This window comes from Danio rerio, chromosome 17 (genome assembly GCF_049306965.1).
Source record: "Danio rerio strain Tuebingen ecotype United States chromosome 17, GRCz12tu, whole genome shotgun sequence".
In the NCBI taxonomy this organism is placed as follows: domain Eukaryota; kingdom Metazoa; phylum Chordata; class Actinopteri; order Cypriniformes; family Danionidae; genus Danio; species Danio rerio.
In genome coordinates, this window is record NC_133192.1 from 41,682,125 (window position 1) to 41,704,421 (window position 22,297).

Consider the following 22,297-nt stretch of genomic DNA (forward strand, 5'->3'; position numbering starts at 1 on the left):
ATTTAATATTATTAAGTTTTATTAATGTTTTCGTTTTTTTGGATGTATGTGAAGGCTTTTTAAGGGACTTTGTGTTCACTCAACGGCTAGAAAGCACAAAAGTTCACCTGCCGAATGAGTTCCCGCGTCTGACCACAAGATGGCGTCCACAGCAGAAAGGTGCAAGTTTATAAATACATTATTTCTGTTTGTATGAATCTAGATAGCTGTTTTCATTACTAATATACAGCTTTCAATAAGCTAAATTACTATCACAAGGTCTGTAATGACAATTAGCTTGTACGTTTGCTAGAATTTTCCTAACCTATCTAGCCTTGTTCATTTATATTAAAACAAAAAAAAGATTGTATTTTATTCAGAAAAACATCTCTCGTTTGTCATTACGTTTGATGATTTGATGTGATTTGAGCTTCTGAACTTCTGTTAAGGGTGCAAAGTGTGCATTGAAGCGGCCTGATTTTATACACCAGTTTACAGTAGTAAAAATATATCAAAGTTAATTAAAGTAAACATATTAAAGGTAAACAGGTTTCTATTTTTTGAATGTAGTTAAAAACTCTTTATGAAATGAATAATATGATTAATAATATGGTTCATTTCTTATATTGATATACATTTTTTATATTAAATTATCTCTGGGTCATAAATGATTCTGCTTGCAGCCTTCAGTACATCAGCTTTCAGGCTCAGTGCTGTGTTTCTTCTTCTTCTTCTTGGTCTTTACTGACGCTCCTGGTGCAGTGATGTTGCAGTTGCTGTGAAAAGCTAGGCGAGAACACAAACCACAAGTGTTTTTATTCAGGCATGCAACAGACTGAATGTCCTAAAACTGTTTGTGGTCAAGCTGGTGATCTTGCATGCTCAATACACACATCAATGCATGAGATAAACTGTGGTTAGACAAAAACAGAAATAAGAAAAGTAAGAAAATATTTAGTGCACGCTGCAGCTGTAAATGTTGCTTTTATTATTTTCATGACTTGGAATTGATGAGAAACTGAAGATGCAAAAGTCTGATTTATTAAAATACGTACCATGAATCAGAGACAGTGTAAACAGCACACAACTGAGGTTTGATTTATTTAAAGAAGAGCAGAGCAATGCAACATATACGAGTGCAACATTCAACATTTAAACCAAATTGTAATAATCATTCAACAAAATTTCCTTTCATAAAGCAAATCCATCTGTTTGTATTTCCTATTATCTTTTAATTTCTACATTAGACCTTCTTTAGTTGTTGAGAAATGACAGTATCCTGTTCACTGATCAGACACTTATAATGAATTTAATGTGTGAAGAGAGTTTAGTGTGGAGTAAATTCAGCACAATGGACAGCTCCCTGCAGTGCTGAACTGACTGAACCACATCTGCAGGAGGAAATGCTACAGAGATGTTTAATTACTGCTGAATAATTACTGAACAATATTGAATATTGAAAATCTAACCCATCAGTAGTGATTACTAATTAAACATTTATTTTATATATAAATTAAGATAAAAGGCGATTACATAAAAAACCTGTTGGGCTTATTCGCTCTAAGACATGCTTTGATAATTATATTTCTTTTAAAGTAATACGGTTTTGTTAATGTTAATAAAAGGAAACACTGAGTTTGTATAATCATTTCTTTTTGTAATTGAACACTAACTTTACAGCTCTTCATCTCTCAGAAAACTCCCTCATTAAACCAATAGTTGCCCTCGCGCACATTAATCAATACACAAGACTAAAGAAAGCCTAATGGAAAATCTGTGCTTTGTGACAATGATCAAAGAGATCTTATCAGATCAGTGAAGTTTATTTTTCAGTTTGGCTGAAGTGAAAACAGTTTTTGATAAAAACAAACAAAAAAATAAGCACATTATTATTAGCCCTGTAAGATTTTTTTTTTTTTTTTGGCTACAGAACCAAGCACTGTTGTCCTATGATTTGCCTAAATTAAACTAACTTTAGTTAACCTAATTAACCCAGTGAGCCTTTAAACTGCACTTTAAGCTGAATACTAGTGTCTTGTAAAATAACTATTAAAATATTGTGTCATGAGTTATTAGAGATTATTTATTTAACATATTATGTTTAAAAATGTGTTGCAAAAGATATTTTCTCAATTAAACCGTGCTGGGGAATTATTTAATCATTCATGACACTCAGAATAATTTATTTCAAGTGTTTATTTCAGTTCATTTTGATGATTATGGATTACAGCTAATATTAGTGTCAATTATAGTTTATCTCTTCATAATATAGCTGTGCTTTAATGATAAGTTTACATGTTTACCTAAAGTTTTATTATTTTAATATTATTTGAATGAATTTTATCGATAATTAATGCAAAGTCCTGCAAATAATTAAGCAACACAATCCTGCAGCCATAGTCCAACTTCAAATACAGAAAAATTGTATATTTAATAAATTATATTAGTAAAATAAGTGTTTATAATTAGTTTTTAAAGTGTATCTTAGTTTCTAATAATACTTTAAATTAAATTAACAGCAAATTCATTATATTTTGTAAAACGATGATTTATAGTGTATTTAATATTAGAATCTTTAACTTCTGATTTTCCAACCACTTTTAGCAAATTCATCAGTGTTAAACTCATATTTTTCATTATTGTGTGTAATCAGTAAAGATAAAATAAAATGAATATAATAACTAAATATATATTCACTTTAATAATGGCCTGTTGTTCATTTTAGAGCAAGAGTCTCCTTGTGCTGAACGGTTTAACAGCACCTCCACATCACCTGCATCAGAGTGTGTTTTCTGCTGGAATCTGCTGTTCAGTGTGTGTTCGGTGTGTGTTCTCCTCTTCTCCATCTGCGTCTACTGCCTCTGTCAGAAGAAAACTACAGGTCATCAGCTATTCGTAAAAAATGGATATCTCAAATTATAAAATGTAAATTATTCTTATCTTTTGTTAAGTTTCTGTAGGTTCTGGGGCTGAGAACAGACATGTTGAGGTATGAGCACATTTTGAGAATAATTTTAATATATATCATTCGCAATAGTTTAGCAGCAACACAAATTACATCAATATAATATAATATATTTATTTGTTTATTATTTTAATGAAATATATTCTGTTTCAGGCTGGTGATGAAGTGTGTTATGCTTCATTAGACATGCCTTCCACACAGCAACAAAGGCAGAGGAATAAAAGAGCTCAGAGTTCAGACTTCAGTATTTATTCTAATGTCAGAACCAGCAGAATGTAAAGTAGAGTAAACTAAAGTCATTGTTCTTTAGTAGAAATATGATTCAAAAGAGTGTTAATGACAATGTTCTGGCATCTGCATCCTATTTTCATTGATTCTAATATTGTAAGTTTTTAATGATTAAAAATGTAAATACATTTAAGAAAGGTTAAATGTTTTTTCCAAATATTTGACTTGCAGTCTCAGAAAGGACTCAGTGTTGTTTCTGGGTCTCTCAGTTTAATATAATTTAAGCCAATCACATGAGTGCATATGCAGTAGTACTCCCAGCTAAAACTGAAGTTCTTAAACTCTTTTCATGCCACAAAACAAACATCTCCCTGCTACAACAACAGAAATGTAGAATGCAAATGTACATCTAACAGAGCTCTGAACATTCCTAATATTAAAAAAACAAAAAACTAGGTCTTAGATCATCAGATGTGTACACCATTTCAGAGGTTTTACTGCTACTGTGGGCAAATTACCACAACAACTCCACCAAAACTTATATATTATAGATCTATAAGATCATTTAATGGAATAACAACCTAAACAATATTTCATCACACCTTTAGCCTCAGTCAATAGAGCTGCAATCTTCATTTTAAAACCATTATGAAAACCTCCATTAAGAGGACTTAAATGGATAGTTCACCCCAAAATAACAATTCTGTATCATTAACTCCCTTTCACTTGCTCCAAACCTGTTTGAGTTTCTTTATTCTGTTCAATACAAAAGAAGATATTTTGAAGAAAGCTGAAAAGCTGTACCCATTGACTTGTTTGTTTTTGCTACTATGAAAGTCAACGGTTACAGGTTTTCAGCTTCTTCAAAACATTTTATTTTGTGCAAAACAGAAAACAAGAAACTCTTAAAGATTTGAAACCGCTTGAGCTTGAGTAAACAGTGAGTAAATCTGGATTTCTGTGTGAACTCTCCCTTTATTTGAGCTCTCTCCAGTCACTCTAGGAAGACACTACACCTGGATTATTTGTCTAAATAATACATTTATTATTAAAATCCCTTTTAACATTAAAGTCATCTAAAGCCGTGGCTTAGTGCAGGTAAAGGGGCCCCGGCCCTGGGTGAGTCGGCCATTAGTTTATGCCCACTCCTCATTCTGCAGGTGATCAGGAAGCAGTTCTCTGCACTTCCTGTGTGACTCCTGCTCACCCTACACAAATCATTAAGATCATTAATCCAGACTGACCCTAACAACACAATCAAAGCCATGAGTGCGTCACTCAGATAAGTGTCAAGTCACTGGCCACCTGTTCACTGTAACCAGGGATGGCGCTCAATATCGTCCAAACTGGGCCGATCAGCCGCCGCTGGACTGAGACACCAGCCAATCAGCTGACGGCACTCTGATACACACAACACCGTGTTCAGAAACACAGAGCAACACACTTCTGCTGATCTCTCAGTGAGTCTCTTACCTGTTGACAGAGTTATGGGGAAGGTCAGTTTGCTTCTGGACGTGACCCTCAGTGCACCTCCGAAGGGGAAACGGTTGCACAGGATGTTGAAGAGGGTCACTCCTACTGACCACACCGTAGCTGGACCCGCATGGTAGCGCTGTCTGCAGAACCACTCAGGTGGAGCGTATTGAATAGTTCCTGAGAGACACAAGGAGACACAAACACCCGTTCAAAACACTCCAGCACACACAAATTCCCTTTGGTGGATCATCAAAAGCTCACAAACATCCACAGAGTGTTTCCTTCTGCAACACAAACCCACCTGCGAAGTATTTGTAGGCCGAGCGCTTGAGCAGATCTCCACAGCCGAAGTCCAGCAGCTTGATGTCCTGGGACTCTGTGGAGATCAGCAGGTTCTCTGGCTTGACGTCCCGGTGCAGGACTCCGCGGCTCTCGCAGTGTTTCAGAGCCGCGATCAGCTGCACCAGCACTTTCTTGGCCAGACGCTCATCCAGACAGCCGTTCTCCTCACAGAAGCTCTGGAGGTCTTGGCAGGGATCCGGACGCTCCAGGATCAGGATGTAGCGTCTGGGACGGTCAAACCAGTCAAGCAGCTGCAGGACGTTGGGGCAGGCAGGAGCTGAATTGACGCGGGTCATCAGTGCCACCTCCAGCGGCAGCCGACCCTGACCTTCCTGCAGGACAAACGATTGGATTCAGAACCCAATGAAACATCAAACACAACAACAGGTTCACACTGAACTCACAACTCTCAGTCTCCTCTGTGTCCGCTCTTTAGACACATACTTGATGGCGACCTGTAGACAGATAAAGCATAATAAATCACACCTGCCTGATCCTCACACATCACATTTACTGAGATCAGGATTTCTAAAGGCTGTTTGAATGAAGAGCGGAGAAAACGACTTACTGGCAGTCCATCGGACCTGCGCATCCCAGCGAACACAGAGCCAAATCCACCGTCTCCCAGCAGTGGGCCCTTTGCATACGCGTCTGCAACACAGAGGAGCAGTAGAAATGTGTGTTCAAAGAAAACATGCAGCAGTAGAGAAAACTGCAAAAGAGCATTACTGAAACATCATCATCACTTCTTCAATAAGCCATTCTGACCTCTGCGAGAGCGTTTGAGAGCTCTTCTAGATGAGGTGGACGGACGTTCATCTTCTGGTGTTTGCTGGCTGCCGCTCTGCCGCTTCCTCTTCCTGTTACCCTGATCTGTGGACACAGATTTGGCCAACAGGGAAGGCAGAGGTCCATCAAGCTCTTGGCTCACGGTCTGGGTTTCACCATCACCATCATGTGTCCTGACGTCCTGAACAGCTGCCTGGATGAAAGCAGAACTCCTGGATCTGGAGCGGCCTGAGACAACGACAACAACAACAACAACAACATATCACGTTTATTATAAGATTATAAGAATTAATCAACAATTAACTTTAGTAGCTGCATCTACAGAGAATAAAAGACATCTGATCACTTATATCGGGGAACAGTTGTGTTGAAATGGGTTCATTTGTACCAGTTTATTTACATCACATTTCCCCAAATATTACACAACATCATATCATGATTGATCATAAACAAATAAAAACTAAAACACTCACTGCGGTTTTCACCCATCTGACAAACTCCTCCAAACTCCAGCAAACCTGAAAACAAGAACAAAGATCAAATATCAATAAAAATGTCAATAAAAACGATAAAAACAAGATCAAAATCAAAATAAACACAACAAAAGAGCAACAAAACGTGTGAAAAGGAATAATTTCAGCTCTGAGCGTCGATCTCCTTGTAAAATAAAAGTCTTCTGTCAGAAATTCTCTGGTCTCCTTGAAGAATCGCAGTATCAGCACAGTAATCCTCAGCAAATGCCTCAGAAATTCGCCTCTCCTCAATCAACAGATAGCGGCGAGTCTCGGTGTTTATATATGGAGTCAAATCATAACACGCGTTGCTATAGCAACCACAATTTGAATCGCCAATCTGAATCACATGAGTAAACGATTCATCTCATCTCAACATATAAATAATAAATAATTAATAATAATAAATAACATAGTTATAATAATAATAATAATAATAATAATAATGAAGTTTAAATCAATTAATTTATAATTCACGAAACTGTAATAATAATGCTAAATGAGCAAGATTGGTTTGACAAGGTTTGACTTTGTAAAATGTACAGCTATTTAGGAATTAATTAAATTAAAATAATAAAATTAACTCATATATTTTCTATTAGTGGCCCAAGCAATGTAAGTGCATGCTGGTTAATTACACGTACAGTGCTAACTGCTCACGTAGATATTAGGAATATAAGTTAAAAAAAAAAAGTTTATTATTGTAAATAATAGAAAGTAAATTAAATCGTTCACCATTTCTATGTCTATGCCTATATTTTACAGTCTATGGTCTACGCACGATTTCAGATCACATGGCCGTTTGTATCATCATCTGGTAGGCTACATGGTTCAGTCATATTTATGTACTTTTCATTTGCTCTTGTTTTCAGATTTAATATTATTAAGTTTTATTAATGTTTTCGTTTTTTTGGATGTATGTGAAGGCTTTTTAAGGGACTTTGTGTTCACTCAACGGCTAGAAAGCACAAAAGTTCACCTGCCGAATGAGTTCCCGCGTCTGACCACAAGAGGGCGTCCACAGCAGAAAGGTGCAAGTTTATAAATACATTATTTCTGTTTGTATGAATCTAGATAGCTGTTTTCATTACTAATATACAGCTTTCAATAAGCTAATTTACTATCACAAGGTCTGTAATGACAATTAGCTTGTACGTTTGCTAGAATTTTCCTAACCTATCTAGCCTTGTTCATTTATATTAAAACAAAAAAAAAAGATTGTATTTTATTCAGAAAAACATCTCTCGTTTGTCATTACGTTTGATGATTTGATGTGATTTGAGCTTCTGAACTTCTGTTAAGGGTGCAAAGTGTGCATTGAAGCGGCCTGGTTTTATACACCAGTTTACAGTAGTAAAAATATATCAAAGTTAATTAAAGTAAACATATTAAAGGTAAACAGGTTTCTATTTTTTCAATGTAGTTAAAAATTATTTATGAAATGAATAATATGATTAATAATATGGTTCATTTCTTATATTGATATACATTTTTTATATTAAATTATCTCTGGGTCATAAATGATTCTGCTTGCAGCCTTCAGTACATCAGCTTTCAGGCTCAGTGCTGTGTTTCTTCTTCTTCTTCTTGGTCTTTACTGACGCTCCTGGTGCAGTGATGTTGCAGTTGCTGTGAAAAGCTAGGCGAGAACACAAACCACAAGTGTTTTTATTCAGGCATGCAACAGACTGAATGTCCTAAAACTGTTTGTGGTCAAGCTGGTGATCTTGCATGCTCAATACACACATCAATGCATGAGATAAACTGTGGTTAGACAAAAACAGAAATAAGAAAAGTAAGAAAATATTTAGTGCACGCTGCAGCTGTAAATGTTGCTTTTATTATTTTCATGACTTGGAATTGATGAGAAACTGAAGATGCAAAAGTCTGATTTATTAAAATACGTACCATGAATCAGAGACAGTGTAAACAGCACACAACTGAGGTTTGATTTATTTAAAGAAGAGCAGAGCAATGCAACATATACGAGTGCAACATTCAACATTTAAACCAAATTGTAATAATCATTCAACAAAATTTCCTTTCATAAAGCAAATCCATCTGTTTGTATTTCCTATTATCTTTTAATTTCTACATTAGACCTTCTTTAGTTGTTGAGAAATGACAGTATCCTGTTCACTGATCAGACACTTATAATGAATTTAATGTGTGAAGAGAGTTTAGTGTGGAGTAAATTCAGCACAATGGACAGCTCCCTGCAGTGCTGAACTGACTGAACCACATCTGCAGGAGGAAATGCTACAGAGATGTTTAATTACTGCTGAATAATTACTGAACAATATTGAATATTGAAAATCTAACCCATCAGTAGTGATTACTAATTAAACATTTATTTTATATATAAATTAAGATAAAAGGCGATTACATAAAAAACCTGTTGGGCTTATTCGCTCTAAGACATGCTTTGATAATTATATTTCTTTTAAAGTAATACGGTTTTGTTAATGTTAATAAAAGGAAACACTGAGTTTGTATAATCATTTCTTTTTGTAATTGAACACTCACTTTACAGCTCTTCATCTCTCAGAAAACTCCCTCATTAAACCAATAGTTGCCCTCGCGCACATTAATCAATACACAAGACTAAAGAAAGCCTAATGGAAAATCTGTGCTTTGTGACAATGATCTAAGAGATCTTATCAGATCAGTGAAGTTTATTTTTCAGTTTGGCTGAAGTGAAAACAGTTTTTGATAAAAACAAACAAAAAATTAAGCACATTATTATTAGCCCTGTAAGATTTTTATTATTTTTTTTTTTTGGCTACAGAACCAAGCACTGTTGTCCTATGATTTGCCTAAATTAAACTAACTTTAGTTAACCTAATTAACCCAGTGAGCCTTTAAACTGCACTTTAAGCTGAATACTAGTGTCTTGTAAAATAACTATTAAAATATTGTGTCATGAGTTATTAGAGATTATTTATTTAACATATTATGTTTAAAAATGTGTTGCAAAAGATATTTTCTCAATTAAACCGTGCTGGGGAATTATTTAATCATTCATTACACTCAGAATAATTTATTTCAAGTGTTTATTTCAGTTCATTTTGATGATTATGGATTACAGCTAATATTAGTGTCAATTATAGTTTATCTCTTCATAATATAGCTGTGCTTTAATGATAAGTTTACATGTTTACCTAAAGTTTTATTATTTTAATATTATTTGAATGAATTTTATCGATAATTAATGCAAAGTCCTGCAAATAATTAAGCAACACAATCCTGCAGCCATAGTCCAACTTCAAATACAGAAAAATTGTATATTTAATAAAGTATATTAGTAAAATAAGTGTTTATAATTAGTTTTTAAAGTGTATCTTAGTTTCTAATAATACTTTAAATTAAATTAACAGCAAATTCATTATATTTTGTAAAACGATGATTTATAGTGTATTTAATATTAGAATCTTTAACTTCTGATTTTCCAACCACTTTTAGCAAATTCATCAGTGTTAAACTCATATTTTTCATTATTGTGTGTAATCAGTAAAGATAAAATAAAATGAATATAATAACTAAATATATATTCACTTTAATAATGGCCTGTTGTTCATTTTAGAGCAAGAGTCTCCTTGTGCTGAACGGTTTAACAGCACCTCCACATCACCTGCATCAGAGTGTGTTTTCTGCTGGAATCTGCTGTTCAGTGTGTGTTCGGTGTGTGTTCTCCTCTTCTCCATCTGCGTCTACTGCCTCTGTCAGAAGAAAACTACAGGTCATCAGCTATTCGTAAAAAATGGATATCTCAAATTATAAAATGTAAATTATTCTTATCTTTTGTTAAGTTTCTGTAGGTTCTGGGGCTGAGAACAGACATGTTGAGGTATGAGCACATTTTGAGAATAATTTTAATATATATCATTCGCAATAGTTTAGCAGCAACACAAATTACATCAATATAATATAATATATTTATTTGTTTATTATTTTAATGAAATATATTCTGTTTCAGGCTGGTGATGAAGTGTGTTATGCTTCATTAGACATGCCTTCCACACAGCAACAAAGGCAGAGGAATAAAAGAGCTCAGAGTTCAGACTTCAGTATTTATTCTAATGTCAGAACCAGCAGAATGTAAAGTAGAGTAAACTAAAGTCATTGTTCTTTAGTAGAAATATGATTCAAAAGAGTGTTAATGACAATGTTCTGGCATCTGCATCCTATTTTCATTGATTCTAATATTGTAAGTTTTTAATGATTAAAAATGTAAATACATTTAAGAAAGGTTAAATGTTTTTTCCAAATATTTGACTTGCAGTCTCAGAAAGGACTCAGTGTTGTTTCTGGGTCTCTCAGTTTAATATAATTTAAGCCAATCACATGAGTGCATATGCAGTAGTACTCCCAGCTAAAACTGAAGTTCTTAAACTCTTTTCATGCCACAAAACAAACATCTCCCTGCTACAACAACAGAAATGTAGAATGCAAATGTACATCTAACAGAGCTCTGAACATTCCTAATATTAAAAAAACAAAAAACTAGGTCTTAGATCATCAGATGTGTACACCATTTCAGAGGTTTTACTGCTACTGTGGGCAAATTACCACAACAACTCCACCAAAACTTATATATTATAGATCTATAAGATCATTTAATGGAATAACAACCTAAACAATATTTCATCACACCTTTAGCCTCAGTCAGTAGAGCTGCAATCTTCATTTTAAAACCATTATGAAAACCTCCATTAAGAGGACTTAAATGGATAGTTCACCCCAAAATAACAATTCTGTATCATTAACTCCCTTTCACTTGCTCCAAACCTGTTTGAGTTTCTTTATTCTGTTCAATACAAAAGAAGATATTTTGAAGAAAGCTGAAAAGCTGTACCCATTGACTTGTTTGTTTTTGCTACTATGAAAGTCAACGGTTACAGGTTTTCAGCTTCTTCAAAACATTTTATTTTGTGCAAAACAGAAAACAAGAAACTCTTAAAGATTTGAAACCGCTTGAGCTTGAGTAAACAGTGAGTAAATCTGGATTTCTGTGTGAACTCTCCCTTTATTTGAGCTCTCTCCAGTCACTCTAGGAAGACACTACACCTGGATTATTTGTCTAAATAATACATTTATTATTAAAATCCCTTTTAACATTAAAGTCATCTAAAGCCGTGGCTTAGTGCAGGTAAAGGGGCCCCGGCCCTGGGTGAGTCGGCCATTAGTTTATGCCCACTCCTCATTCTGCAGGTGATCAGGAAGCAGTTCTCTGCACTTCCTGTGTGACTCCTGCTCACCCTACACAAATCATTAAGATCATTAATCCAGACTGACCCTAACAACACAATCAAAGCCATGAGTGCGTCACTCAGATAAGTGTCAAGTCACTGGCCACCTGTTCACTGTAACCAGGGATGGCGCTCAATATCGTCCAAACTGGGCCGATCAGCCGCCGCTGGACTGAGACACCAGCCAATCAGCTGACGGCACTCTGATACACACAACACCGTGTTCAGAAACACAGAGCAACACACTTCTGCTGATCTCTCAGTGAGTCTCTTACCTGTTGACAGAGTTATGGGGAAGGTCAGTTTGCTTCTGGACGTGACCCTCAGTGCACCTCCGAAGGGGAAACGGTTGCACAGGATGTTGAAGAGGGTCACTCCTACTGACCACACCGTAGCTGGACCCGCATGGTAGCGCTGTCTGCAGAACCACTCAGGTGGAGCGTATTGAATAGTTCCTGAGAGACACAAGGAGACACAAACACCCGTTCAAAACACTCCAGCACACACAAATTCCCTTTGGTGGATCATCAAAAGCTCACAAACATCCACAGAGTGTTTCCTTCTGCAACACAAACCCACCTGCGAAGTATTTGTAGGCCGAGCGCTTGAGCAGATCTCCACAGCCGAAGTCCAGCAGCTTGATGTCCTGGGACTCTGTGGAGATCAGCAGGTTCTCTGGCTTGACGTCCCGGTGCAGGACTCCGCGGCTCTCGCAGTGTTTCAGAGCCGCGATCAGCTGCACCAGCACTTTCTTGGCCAGACGCTCATCCAGACAGCCGTTCTCCTCACAGAAGCTCTGGAGGTCTTGGCAGGGATCCGGACGCTCCAGGATCAGGATGTAGCGTCTGGGACGGTCAAACCAGTCAAGCAGCTGCAGGACGTTGGGGCAGGCAGGAGCTGAATTGACGCGGGTCATCAGTGCCACCTCCAGCGGCAGCCGACCCTGACCTTCCTGCAGGACAAACGATTGGATTCAGAACCCAATGAAACATCAAACACAACAACAGGTTCACACTGAACTCACAACTCTCAGTCTCCTCTGTGTCCGCTCTTTAGACACATACTTGATGGCGACCTGTAGACAGATAAAGCATAATAAATCACACCTGCCTGATCCTCACACATCACATTTACTGAGATCAGGATTTCTAAAGGCTGTTTGAATGAAGAGCGGAGAAAACGACTTACTGGCAGTCCATCGGACCTGCGCATCCCAGCGAACACAGAGCCAAATCCACCGTCTCCCAGCAGTGGGCCCTTTGCATACGCGTCTGCAACACAGAGGAGCAGTAGAAATGTGTGTTCAAAGAAAACATGCAGCAGTAGAGAAAACTGCAAAAGAGCATTACTGAAACATCATCATCACTTCTTCAATAAGCCATTCTGACCTCTGCGAGAGCGTTTGAGAGCTCTTCTAGATGAGGTGGACGGACGTTCATCTTCTGGTGTTTGCTGGCTGCCGCTCTGCCGCTTCCTCTTCCTGTTACCCTGATCTGTGGACACAGATTTGGCCAACAGGGAAGGCAGAGGTCCATCAAGCTCTTGGCTCACGGTCTGGGTTTCACCATCACCATCATGTGTCCTGACGTCCTGAACAGCTGCCTGGATGAAAGCAGAACTCCTGGATCTGGAGCGGCCTGAGACAACGACAACAACAACAACAACAACATATCACGTTTATTATAAGATTATAAGAATTAATCAACAATTAACTTTAGTAGCTGCATCTACAGAGAATAAAAGACATCTGATCACTTATATCGGGGAACAGTTGTGTTGAAATGGGTTCATTTGTACCAGTTTATTTACATCACATTTCCCCAAATATTACACAACATCATATCATGATTGATCATAAACAAATAAAAACTAAAACACTCACTGCGGTTTTCACCCATCTGACAAACTCCTCCAAACTCCAGCAAACCTGAAAACAAGAACAAAGATCAAATATCAATAAAAATGTCAATAAAAACGATAAAAACAAGATCAAAATCAAAATAAACACAACAAAAGAGCAACAAAACGTGTGAAAAGGAATAATTTCAGCTCTGAGCGTCGATCTCCTTGTAAAATAAAAGTCTTCTGTCAGAAATTCTCTGGTCTCCTTGAAGAATCGCAGTATCAGCACAGTAATCCTCAGCAAATGCCTCAGAAATTCGCCTCTCCTCAATCAACAGATAGCGGCGAGTCTCGGTGTTTATATATGGAGTCAAATCATAACACGCGTTGCTATAGCAACCACAATTTGAATCGCCAATCTGAATCACATGAGTAAACGATTCATCTCATCTCAACATATAAATAATAAATAATTAATAATAATAAATAACATAGTTATAATAATAATAATAATAATAATGAAGTTTAAATCAATTAATTTATAATTCACGAAACTGTAATAATAATGCTAAATGAGCAAGATTGGTTTGACAAGGTTTGACTTTGTAAAATGTACAGCTATTTAGGAATTAATTAAATTAAAATAATAAAATTAACTCATATATTTTCTATTAGTGGCCCAAGCAATGTAAGTGCATGCTGGTTAATTACACGTACAGTGCTAACTGCTCACGTAGATATTAGGAATATAAGTTAAAAAAAAAAGTTTATTATTGTAAATAATAGAAAGTAAATTAAATCGTTCACCATTTCTATGTCTATGCCTATATTTTACAGTCTATGGTCTACGCACGATTTCAGATCACATGGCCGTTTGTATCATCATCTGGTAGGCTACATGGTTCAGTCATATTTATGTACTTTTCATTTGCTCTTGTTTTCAGATTTAATATTATTAAGTTTTATTAATGTTTTCGTTTTTTTGGATGTATGTGAAGGCTTTTTAAGGGACTTTGTGTTCACTCAACGGCTAGAAAGCACAAAAGTTCACCTGCCGAATGAGTTCCCGCGTCTGACCACAAGATGGCGTCCACAGCAGAAAGGTGCAAGTTTATAAATACATTATTTCTGTTTGTATGAATCTAGATAGCTGTTTTCATTACTAATATACAGCTTTCAATAAGCTAAATTACTATCACAAGGTCTGTAATGACAATTAGCTTGTACATTTGCTAGAATTTTCCTAACCTATCTAGCCTTGTTCATTTATATTAAAACAAAAAAAAAGATTGTATTTTATTCAGAAAAACATCTCTCGTTTGTCATTACGTTTGATGATTTGATGTGATTTGAGCTTCTGAACTTCTGTTAAGGGTGCAAAGTGTGCATTGAAGCGGCCTGATTTTATACACCAGTTTACAGTAGTAAAAATATATCAAAGTTAATTAAAGTAAACATATTAAAGGTAAACAGGTTTCTATTTTTTCAATGTAGTTAAAAACTCTTTATGAAATGAATAATATGATTAATAATATGGTTCATTTCTTATATTGATATACATTTTTTATATTAAATTATCTCTGGGTCATAAATGATTCTGCTTGCAGCCTTCAGTACATCAGCTTTGAGGCTCAGTGCTGTGTTTCTTCTTCTTCTTCTTGGTCTTTACTGACGCTCCTGGTGCAGTGATGTTGCAGTTGCTGTGAAAAGCTAGGCGAGAACACAAACCACAAGTGTTTTTATTCAGGCATGCAACAGACTGAATGTCCTAAAACTGTTTGTGGTCAAGCTGGTGATCTTGCATGCTCAATACACACATCAATGCATGAGATAAACTGTGGTTAGACAAAAACAGAAATAAGAAAAGTAAGAAAATATTTAGTGCACGCTGCAGCTGTAAATGTTGCTTTTATTATTTTCATGACTTGGAATTGATGAGAAACTGAAGATGCAAAAGTCTGATTTATTAAAATACGTACCATGAATCAGAGACAGTGTAAACAGCACACAACTGAGGTTTGATTTATTTAAAGAAGAGCAGAGCAATGCAACATATACGAGTGCAACATTCAACATTTAAACCAAATTGTAATAATCATTCAACAAAATTTCCTTTCATAAAGCAAATCCATCTGTTTGTATTTCCTATTATCTTTTAATTTCTACATTAGACCTTCTTTAGTTGTTGAGAAATGACAGTATCCTGTTCACTGATCAGACACTTATAATGAATTTAATGTGTGAAGAGAGTTTAGTGTGGAGTAAATTCAGCACAATGGACAGCTCCCTGCAGTGCTGAACTGACTGAACCACATCTGCAGGAGGAAATGCTACAGAGATGTTTAATTACTGCTGAATAATTACTGAACAATATTGAATATTGAAAATCTAACCCATCAGTAGTGATTACTAATTAAACATTTATTTTATATATAAATTAAGATAAAAGGCGATTACATAAAAAACCTGTTGGGCTTATTCGCTCTAAGACATGCTTTGATAATTATATTTCTTTTAAAGTAATACGGTTTTGTTAATGTTAATAAAAGGAAACACTGAGTTTGTATAATCATTTCTTTTTGTAATTGAACACTCACTTTACAGCTCTTCATCTCTCAGAAAACTCCCTCATTAAACCAATAGTTGCCCTCGCGCACATTAATCAATACACAAGACTAAAGAAAGCCTAATGGAAAATCTGTGCTTTGTGACAATGATCTAAGAGATCTTATCAGATCAGTGAAGTTTATTTTTCAGTTTGGCTGAAGTGAAAACAGTTTTTGATAAAAACAAACAAAAAATTAAGCACATTATTATTAGCCCTGTAAGAATTTTTTTTTTTTTTTTTTTTTTTTTGGCTACAGAACCAAGCACTGTTGTCCTATGATTTGCCTAAATTAAACTAACTTTAGTTAACCTAATTAACCCAGTGAGCCTTTAAACTGCACTTTAAGCTGAATACTAGTGTCTTGTAAAATAACTATTAAAATATTGTGTCATGAGTTATTAGAGATTATTTATTTAACATATTATGTTTAAAAATGTGTTGCAAAAGATATTTTCTCAATTAAACCGTGCTGGGGAATTATTTAATCATTCATTACACTCAGAATAATTTATTTCAAGTGTTTATTTCAGTTCATTTTGATGATTATGGATTACAGCTAATATTAGTGTCAATTATAGTTTATCTCTTCATAATATAGCTGTGCTTTAATGATAAGTTTACATGTTTACCTAAAGTTTTATTATTTTAATATTATTTGAATGAATTTTATCGATAATTAATGCAAAGTCCTGCAAATAATTAAGCAACACAATCCTGCAGCCATAGTCCAACTTCAAATACAGAAAAATTGTATATTTAATAAAGTATATTAGTAAAATAAGTGTTTATAATTAGTTTTTAAAGTGTATCTTAGTTTCTAATAATACTTTAAATTAAATTAACAGCAAATTCATTATATTTTGTAAAACGATGATTTATAGTGTATTTAATATTAGAATCTTTAACTTCTGATTTTCCAACCACTTTTAGCAAATTCATCAGTGTTAAACTCATATTTTTCATTATTGTGTGTAATCAGTAAAGATAAAATAAAATGAATATAATAACTAAATATATATTCACTTTAATAATGGCCTGTTGTTCATTTTAGAGCAAGAGTCTCCTTGTGCTGAACGGTTTAACAGCACCTCCACATCACCTGCATCAGAGTGTGTTTTCTGCTGGAATCTGCTGTTCAGTGTGTGTTCGGTGTGTGTTCTCCTCTTCTCCATCTGCGTCTACTGCCTCTGTCAGAAGAAAACTACAGGTCATCAGCTATTCGTAAAAAATGGATATCTCAAATTATAAAATGTAAATTATTCTTATCTTTTGTTAAGTTTCTGTAGGTTCTGGGGCTGAGAACAGACATGTTGAGGTATGAGCACATTTTGAGAATAATTTTAATATATATCATTCGCAATAGTTTAGCAGCAACACAAATTACATCAATATAATATAATATATTTATTTGTTTATTATTTTAATGAAATATATTCTGTTTCAGGCTGGTGATGAAGTGTGTTATGCTTCATTAGACATGCCTTCCACACAGCAACAAAGGCAGAGGAATAAAAGAGCTCAGAGTTCAGACTTCAGTATTTATTCTAATGTCAGAACCAGCAGAATGTAAAGTAGAGTAAACTAAAGTCATTGTTCTTTAGTAGAAATATGATTCAAAAGAGTGTTAATGACAATGTTCTGGCATCTGCATCCTATTTTCATTGATTCTAATATTGTAAGTTTTTAATGATTAAAAATGTAAATACATTTAAGAAAGGTTAAATGTTTTTTCCAAATATTTGACTTGCAGTCTCAGAAAGGACTCAGTGTTGTTTCTGGGTCTCTCAGTTTAATATAATTTAAGCCAATCACATGAGTGCATATGCAGTAGTACTCCCAGCTAAAACTGAAGTTCTTAAACTCTTTTCATGCCACAAAACAAACATCTCCCTGCTACAACAACAGAAATGTAGAATGCAAATGTACATCTAACAGAGCTCTGAACATTCCTAATATTAAAAAAACAAAAAACTAGGTCTTAGATCATCAGATGTGTACACCATTTCAGAGGTTTTACTGCTACTGTGGGCAAATTACCACAACAACTCCACCAAAACTTATATATTATAGATCTATAAGATCATTTAATGGAATAACAACCTAAACAATATTTCATCACACCTTTAGCCTCAGTCAGTAGAGCTGCAATCTTCATTTTAAAACCATTATGAAAACCTCCATTAAGAGGACTTAAATGGATAGTTCACCCCAAAATAACAATTCTGTATCATTAACTCCCTTTCACTTGCTCCAAACCTGTTTGAGTTTCTTTATTCTGTTCAATACAAAAGAAGATATTTTGAAGAAAGCTGAAAAGCTGTACCCATTGACTTGTTTGTTTTTGCTACTATGAAAGTCAACGGTTACAGGTTTTCAGCTTCTTCAAAACATTTTATTTTGTGCAAAACAGAAAACAAGAAACTCTTAAAGATTTGAAACCGCTTGAGCTTGAGTAAACAGTGAGTAAATCTGGATTTCTGTGTGAACTCTCCCTTTATTTGAGCTCTCTCCAGTCACTCTAGGAAGACACTACACCTGGATTATTTGTCTAAATAATACATTTATTATTAAAATCCCTTTTAACATTAAAGTCATCTAAAGCCGTGGCTTAGTGCAGGTAAAGGGGCCCCGGCCCTGGGTGAGTCGGCCATTAGTTTATGCCCACTCCTCATTCTGCAGGTGATCAGGAAGCAGTTCTCTGCACTTCCTGTGTGACTCCTGCTCACCCTACACAAATCATTAAGATCATTAATCCAGACTGACCCTAACAACACAATCAAAGCCATGAGTGCGTCACTCAGATAAGTGTCAAGTCACTGGCCACCTGTTCACTGTAACCAGGGATGGCGCTCAATATCGTCCAAACTGGGCCGATCAGCCGCCGCTGGACTGAGACACCAGCCAATCAGCTGACGGCACTCTGATACACACAACACCGTGTTCAGAAACACAGAGCAACACACTTCTGCTGATCTCTCAGTGAGTCTCTTACCTGTTGACAGAGTTATGGGGAAGGTCAGTTTGCTTCTGGACGTGACCCTCAGTGCACCTCCGAAGGGGAAACGGTTGCACAGGATGTTGAAGAGGGTCACTCCTACTGACCACACCGTAGCTGGACCCGCATGGTAGCGCTGTCTGCAGAACCACTCAGGTGGAGCGTATTGAATAGTTCCTGAGAGACACAAGGAGACACAAACACCCGTTCAAAACACTCCAGCACACACAAATTCCCTTTGGTGGATCATCAAAAGCTCACAAACATCCACAGAGTGTTTCCTTCTGCAACACAAACCCACCTGCGAAGTATTTGTAGGCCGAGCGCTTGAGCAGATCTCCACAGCCGAAGTCCAGCAGCTTGATGTCCTGGGACTCTGTGGAGATCAGCAGGTTCTCTGGCTTGACGTCCCGGTGCAGGACTCCGCGGCTCTCGCAGTGTTTCAGAGCCGCGATCAGCTGCACCAGCACTTTCTTGGCCAGACGCTCATCCAGACAGCCGTTCTCCTCACAGAAGCTCTGGAGGTCTTGGCAGGGATCCGGACGCTCCAGGATCAGGATGTAGCGTCTGGGACGGTCAAACCAGTCAAGCAGCTGCAGGACGTTGGGGCAGGCAGGAGCTGAATTGACGCGGGTCATCAGTGCCACCTCCAGCGGCAGCCGACCCTGACCTTCCTGCAGGACAAACGATTGGATTCAGAACCCAATGAAACATCAAACACAACAACAGGTTCACACTGAACTCACAACTCTCAGTCTCCTCTGTGTCCGCTCTTTAGACACATACTTGATGGCGACCTGTAGACAGATAAAGCATAATAAATCACACCTGCCTGATCCTCGCACATCACATTTACTGAGATCAGGATTTCTAAAGGCTGTTTGAATGAAGAGCGGAGAAAACGACTTACTGGCAGTCCATCGGACCTGCGCATCCCAGCGAACACAGAGCCAAATCCACCGTCTCCCAGCAGTGGGCCCTTTGCATACGCGTCTGCAACACAGAGGAGCAGTAGAAATGTGTGTTCAAAGAAAACATGCAGCAGTAGAGAAAACTGCAAAAGAGCATTACTGAAACATCATCATCACTTCTTCAATAAGCCATTCTGACCTCTGCGAGAGCGTTTGAGAGCTCTTCTAGATGAGGTGGACGGACGTTCATCTTCTGGTGTTTGCTGGCTGCCGCTCTGCCGCTTCCTCTTCCTGTTACCCTGATCTGTGGACACAGATTTGGCCAACAGGGAAGGCAGAGGTCCATCAAGCTCTTGGCTCACGGTCTGGGTTTCACCATCACCATCATGTGTCCTGACGTCCTGAACAGCTGCCTGGATGAAAGCAGAACTCCTGGATCTGGAGCGGCCTGAGACAACGACAACAACAACAACAACATATCACGTTTATTATAAGATTATAAGAATTAATCAACAATTAACTTTAGTAGCTGCATCTACAGAGAATAAAAGACATCTGATCACTTATATCGGGGAACAGTTGTGTTGAAATGGGTTCATTTGTACCAGTTTATTTACATCACATTTCCCCAAATATTACACAACATCATATCATGATTGATCATAAACAAATAAAAACTAAAACACTCACTGCGGTTTTCACCCATCTGACAAACTCCTCCAAACTCCAGCAAACCTGAAAACAAGAACAAAGATCAAATATCAATAAAAATGTCAATAAAAACGATAAAAACAAGATCAAAATCAAAATAAACACAACAAAAGAGCAACAAAACGTGTGAAAAGGAATAATTTCAGCTCTGAGCGTCGATCTCCTTGTAAAATAAAAGTCTTCTGTCAGAAATTCTCTGGTCTCCTTGAAGAATCGCAGTATCAGCACAGTAATCCTCAGCAAATGCCTCAGAAATTCGCCTCTCCTCAATCAACAGATAGCGGCGAGTCTCGGTGTTTATATATGGAGTCAAATCATAACACGCGTTGCTATAGCAACCACAATTTGAATCGCCAATCTGAATCACATGAGTAAACGATTCATCTCATCTCAACATATAAATAATAAATAATTAATAATAATAAATAACATAGTTATAATAATAATAATAATAATAATAATGAAGTTTAAATCAATTAATTTATAATTCACGAAACTGTAATAATAATGCTAAATGAGCAAGATTGGTTTGACAAGGTTTGACTTTGTAAAATGTACAGCTATTTAGGAATTAATTAAATTAAAATAATAAAATTAACTCATATATTTTCTATTAGTGGCCCAAGCAATGTAAGTGCATGCTGGTTAATTACACGTACAGTGCTAACTGCTCACGTAGATATTAGGAATATAAGTTAAAAAAAAAAGTTTATTATTGTAAATAATAGAAAGTAAATTAAATCGTTCACCATTTCTATGTCTATGCCTATATTTTACAGTCTATGGTCTACGCACGATTTCAGATCACATGGCCGTTTGTATCATCATCTGGTAGGCTACATGGTTCAGTCATATTTATGTACTTTTCATTTGCTCTTGTTTTCAGATTTAATATTATTAAGTTTTATTAATGTTTTCGTTTTTTTGGATGTATGTGAAGGCTTTTTAAGGGACTTTGTGTTCACTCAACGGCTAGAAAGCACAAAAGTTCACCTGCCGAATGAGTTCCCGCGTCTGACCACAAGATGGCGTCCACAGCAGAAAGGTGCAAGTTTATAAATACATTATTTCTGTTTGTATGAATCTAGATAGCTGTTTTCATTACTAATATACAGCTTTCAATAAGCTAAATTACTATCACAAGGTCTGTAATGACAATTAGCTTGTACGTTTGCTAGATTTTTCCTAACCTATCTAGCCTTGTTCATTTATATTAAAACAAAAAAAAAGATTGTATTTTATTCAGAAAAACATCTCTCGTTTGTCATTACGTTTGATGATTTGATGTGATTTGAGCTTCTGAACTTCTGTTAAGGGTGCAAAGTGTGCATTGAAGCGGCCTGATTTTATACACCAGTTTACAGTAGTAAAAATATATCAAAGTTAATTAAAGTAAACATATTAAAGGTAAACAGGTTTCTATTTTTTCAATGTAGTTAAAAACTCTTTATGAAATGAATAATATGATTAATAATATGGTTCATTTCTTATATTGATATACATTTTTTTATATTAAATTATCTCTGGGTCATAAATGATTCTGCTTGCAGCCTTCAGTACATCAGCTTTCAGGCTCAGTGCTGTGTTTCTTCTTCTTCTTCTTGGTCTTTACTGACGCTCCTGGTGCAGTGATGTTGCAGTTGCTGTGAAAAGCTAGGCGAGAACACAAACCACAAGTGTTTTTATTCAG

The 22,297-nt window shown here is 36.2% G+C and overlaps 3 protein-coding genes across 9 annotated transcripts; all 3 read right to left on the bottom strand.

Moving 5' to 3' along the window:
* Positions 1-40: 40 nt before the first annotated feature.
* On the bottom strand, positions 41-6,545 carry LOC141378451 (serine/threonine-protein kinase pim-3-like). Of its 4 annotated transcripts, none has more exons than XR_012393097.1 (8): positions 6,253-6,545; positions 5,759-6,007; positions 5,559-5,641; positions 5,395-5,445; positions 4,950-5,322; positions 4,646-4,825; positions 2,677-2,840; positions 41-765 (listed from the first exon to the last, which is right to left on the bottom strand). XR_012393097.1 is itself a non-coding variant. In XM_073927834.1 (8 exons), the coding sequence occupies exons 1-7, from the start codon at positions 6,266-6,268 to the stop codon at positions 2,758-2,760; spliced, it is 1,035 nt and encodes a 344-aa protein (XP_073783935.1). In that variant the 5' UTR covers positions 6,269-6,545; the 3' UTR covers positions 41-765; positions 2,753-2,757. The 4 variants fall into 4 exon arrangements, 3 of the variants coding, with proteins under 3 accessions (XP_073783935.1, XP_073783934.1, XP_073783933.1); XM_073927834.1 differs by having other exon boundaries at positions 2,753-2,840; XM_073927832.1 differs by lacking the exons at positions 41-765; positions 2,677-2,840 and adding exons at positions 4,194-4,380; positions 4,478-4,573.
* A 1,197-nt stretch (positions 6,546-7,742) lies between these two features.
* On the bottom strand, positions 7,743-13,715 carry LOC141378456 (serine/threonine-protein kinase pim-3-like). Of its 3 annotated transcripts, none has more exons than XM_073927857.1 (8): positions 13,423-13,715; positions 12,929-13,177; positions 12,729-12,811; positions 12,565-12,615; positions 12,120-12,492; positions 11,816-11,995; positions 9,923-10,010; positions 7,743-7,930 (listed from the first exon to the last, which is right to left on the bottom strand). In XM_073927857.1, the coding sequence occupies exons 1-7, from the start codon at positions 13,436-13,438 to the stop codon at positions 9,928-9,930; spliced, it is 1,035 nt and encodes a 344-aa protein (XP_073783958.1). In that variant the 5' UTR covers positions 13,439-13,715; the 3' UTR covers positions 7,743-7,930; positions 9,923-9,927. The 3 variants fall into 3 exon arrangements, with proteins under 3 accessions (XP_073783958.1, XP_073783957.1, XP_073783956.1); XM_073927855.1 differs by lacking the exons at positions 7,743-7,930; positions 9,923-10,010 and adding exons at positions 11,364-11,550; positions 11,648-11,743; XM_073927856.1 differs by lacking the exon at positions 7,743-7,930 and having other exon boundaries at positions 8,102-10,010.
* Positions 13,716-15,326: 1,611 nt separating this feature from the next.
* LOC141378457 (serine/threonine-protein kinase pim-3-like) lies at positions 15,327-20,879 on the bottom strand. Of its 2 annotated transcripts, XM_073927859.1 has the most exons (8): positions 20,587-20,879; positions 20,096-20,344; positions 19,896-19,978; positions 19,732-19,782; positions 19,287-19,659; positions 18,983-19,162; positions 18,815-18,910; positions 18,531-18,717 (listed from the first exon to the last, which is right to left on the bottom strand). In XM_073927859.1, the coding sequence occupies exons 1-7, from the start codon at positions 20,600-20,602 to the stop codon at positions 18,819-18,821; spliced, it is 1,044 nt and encodes a 347-aa protein (XP_073783960.1). In that variant the 5' UTR covers positions 20,603-20,879; the 3' UTR covers positions 18,531-18,717; positions 18,815-18,818. The 2 variants fall into 2 exon arrangements, with proteins under 2 accessions (XP_073783961.1, XP_073783960.1); XM_073927860.1 differs by lacking the exons at positions 18,531-18,717; positions 18,815-18,910 and adding an exon at positions 15,327-17,177.
* Positions 20,880-22,297: the final 1,418 nt, after the last annotated feature.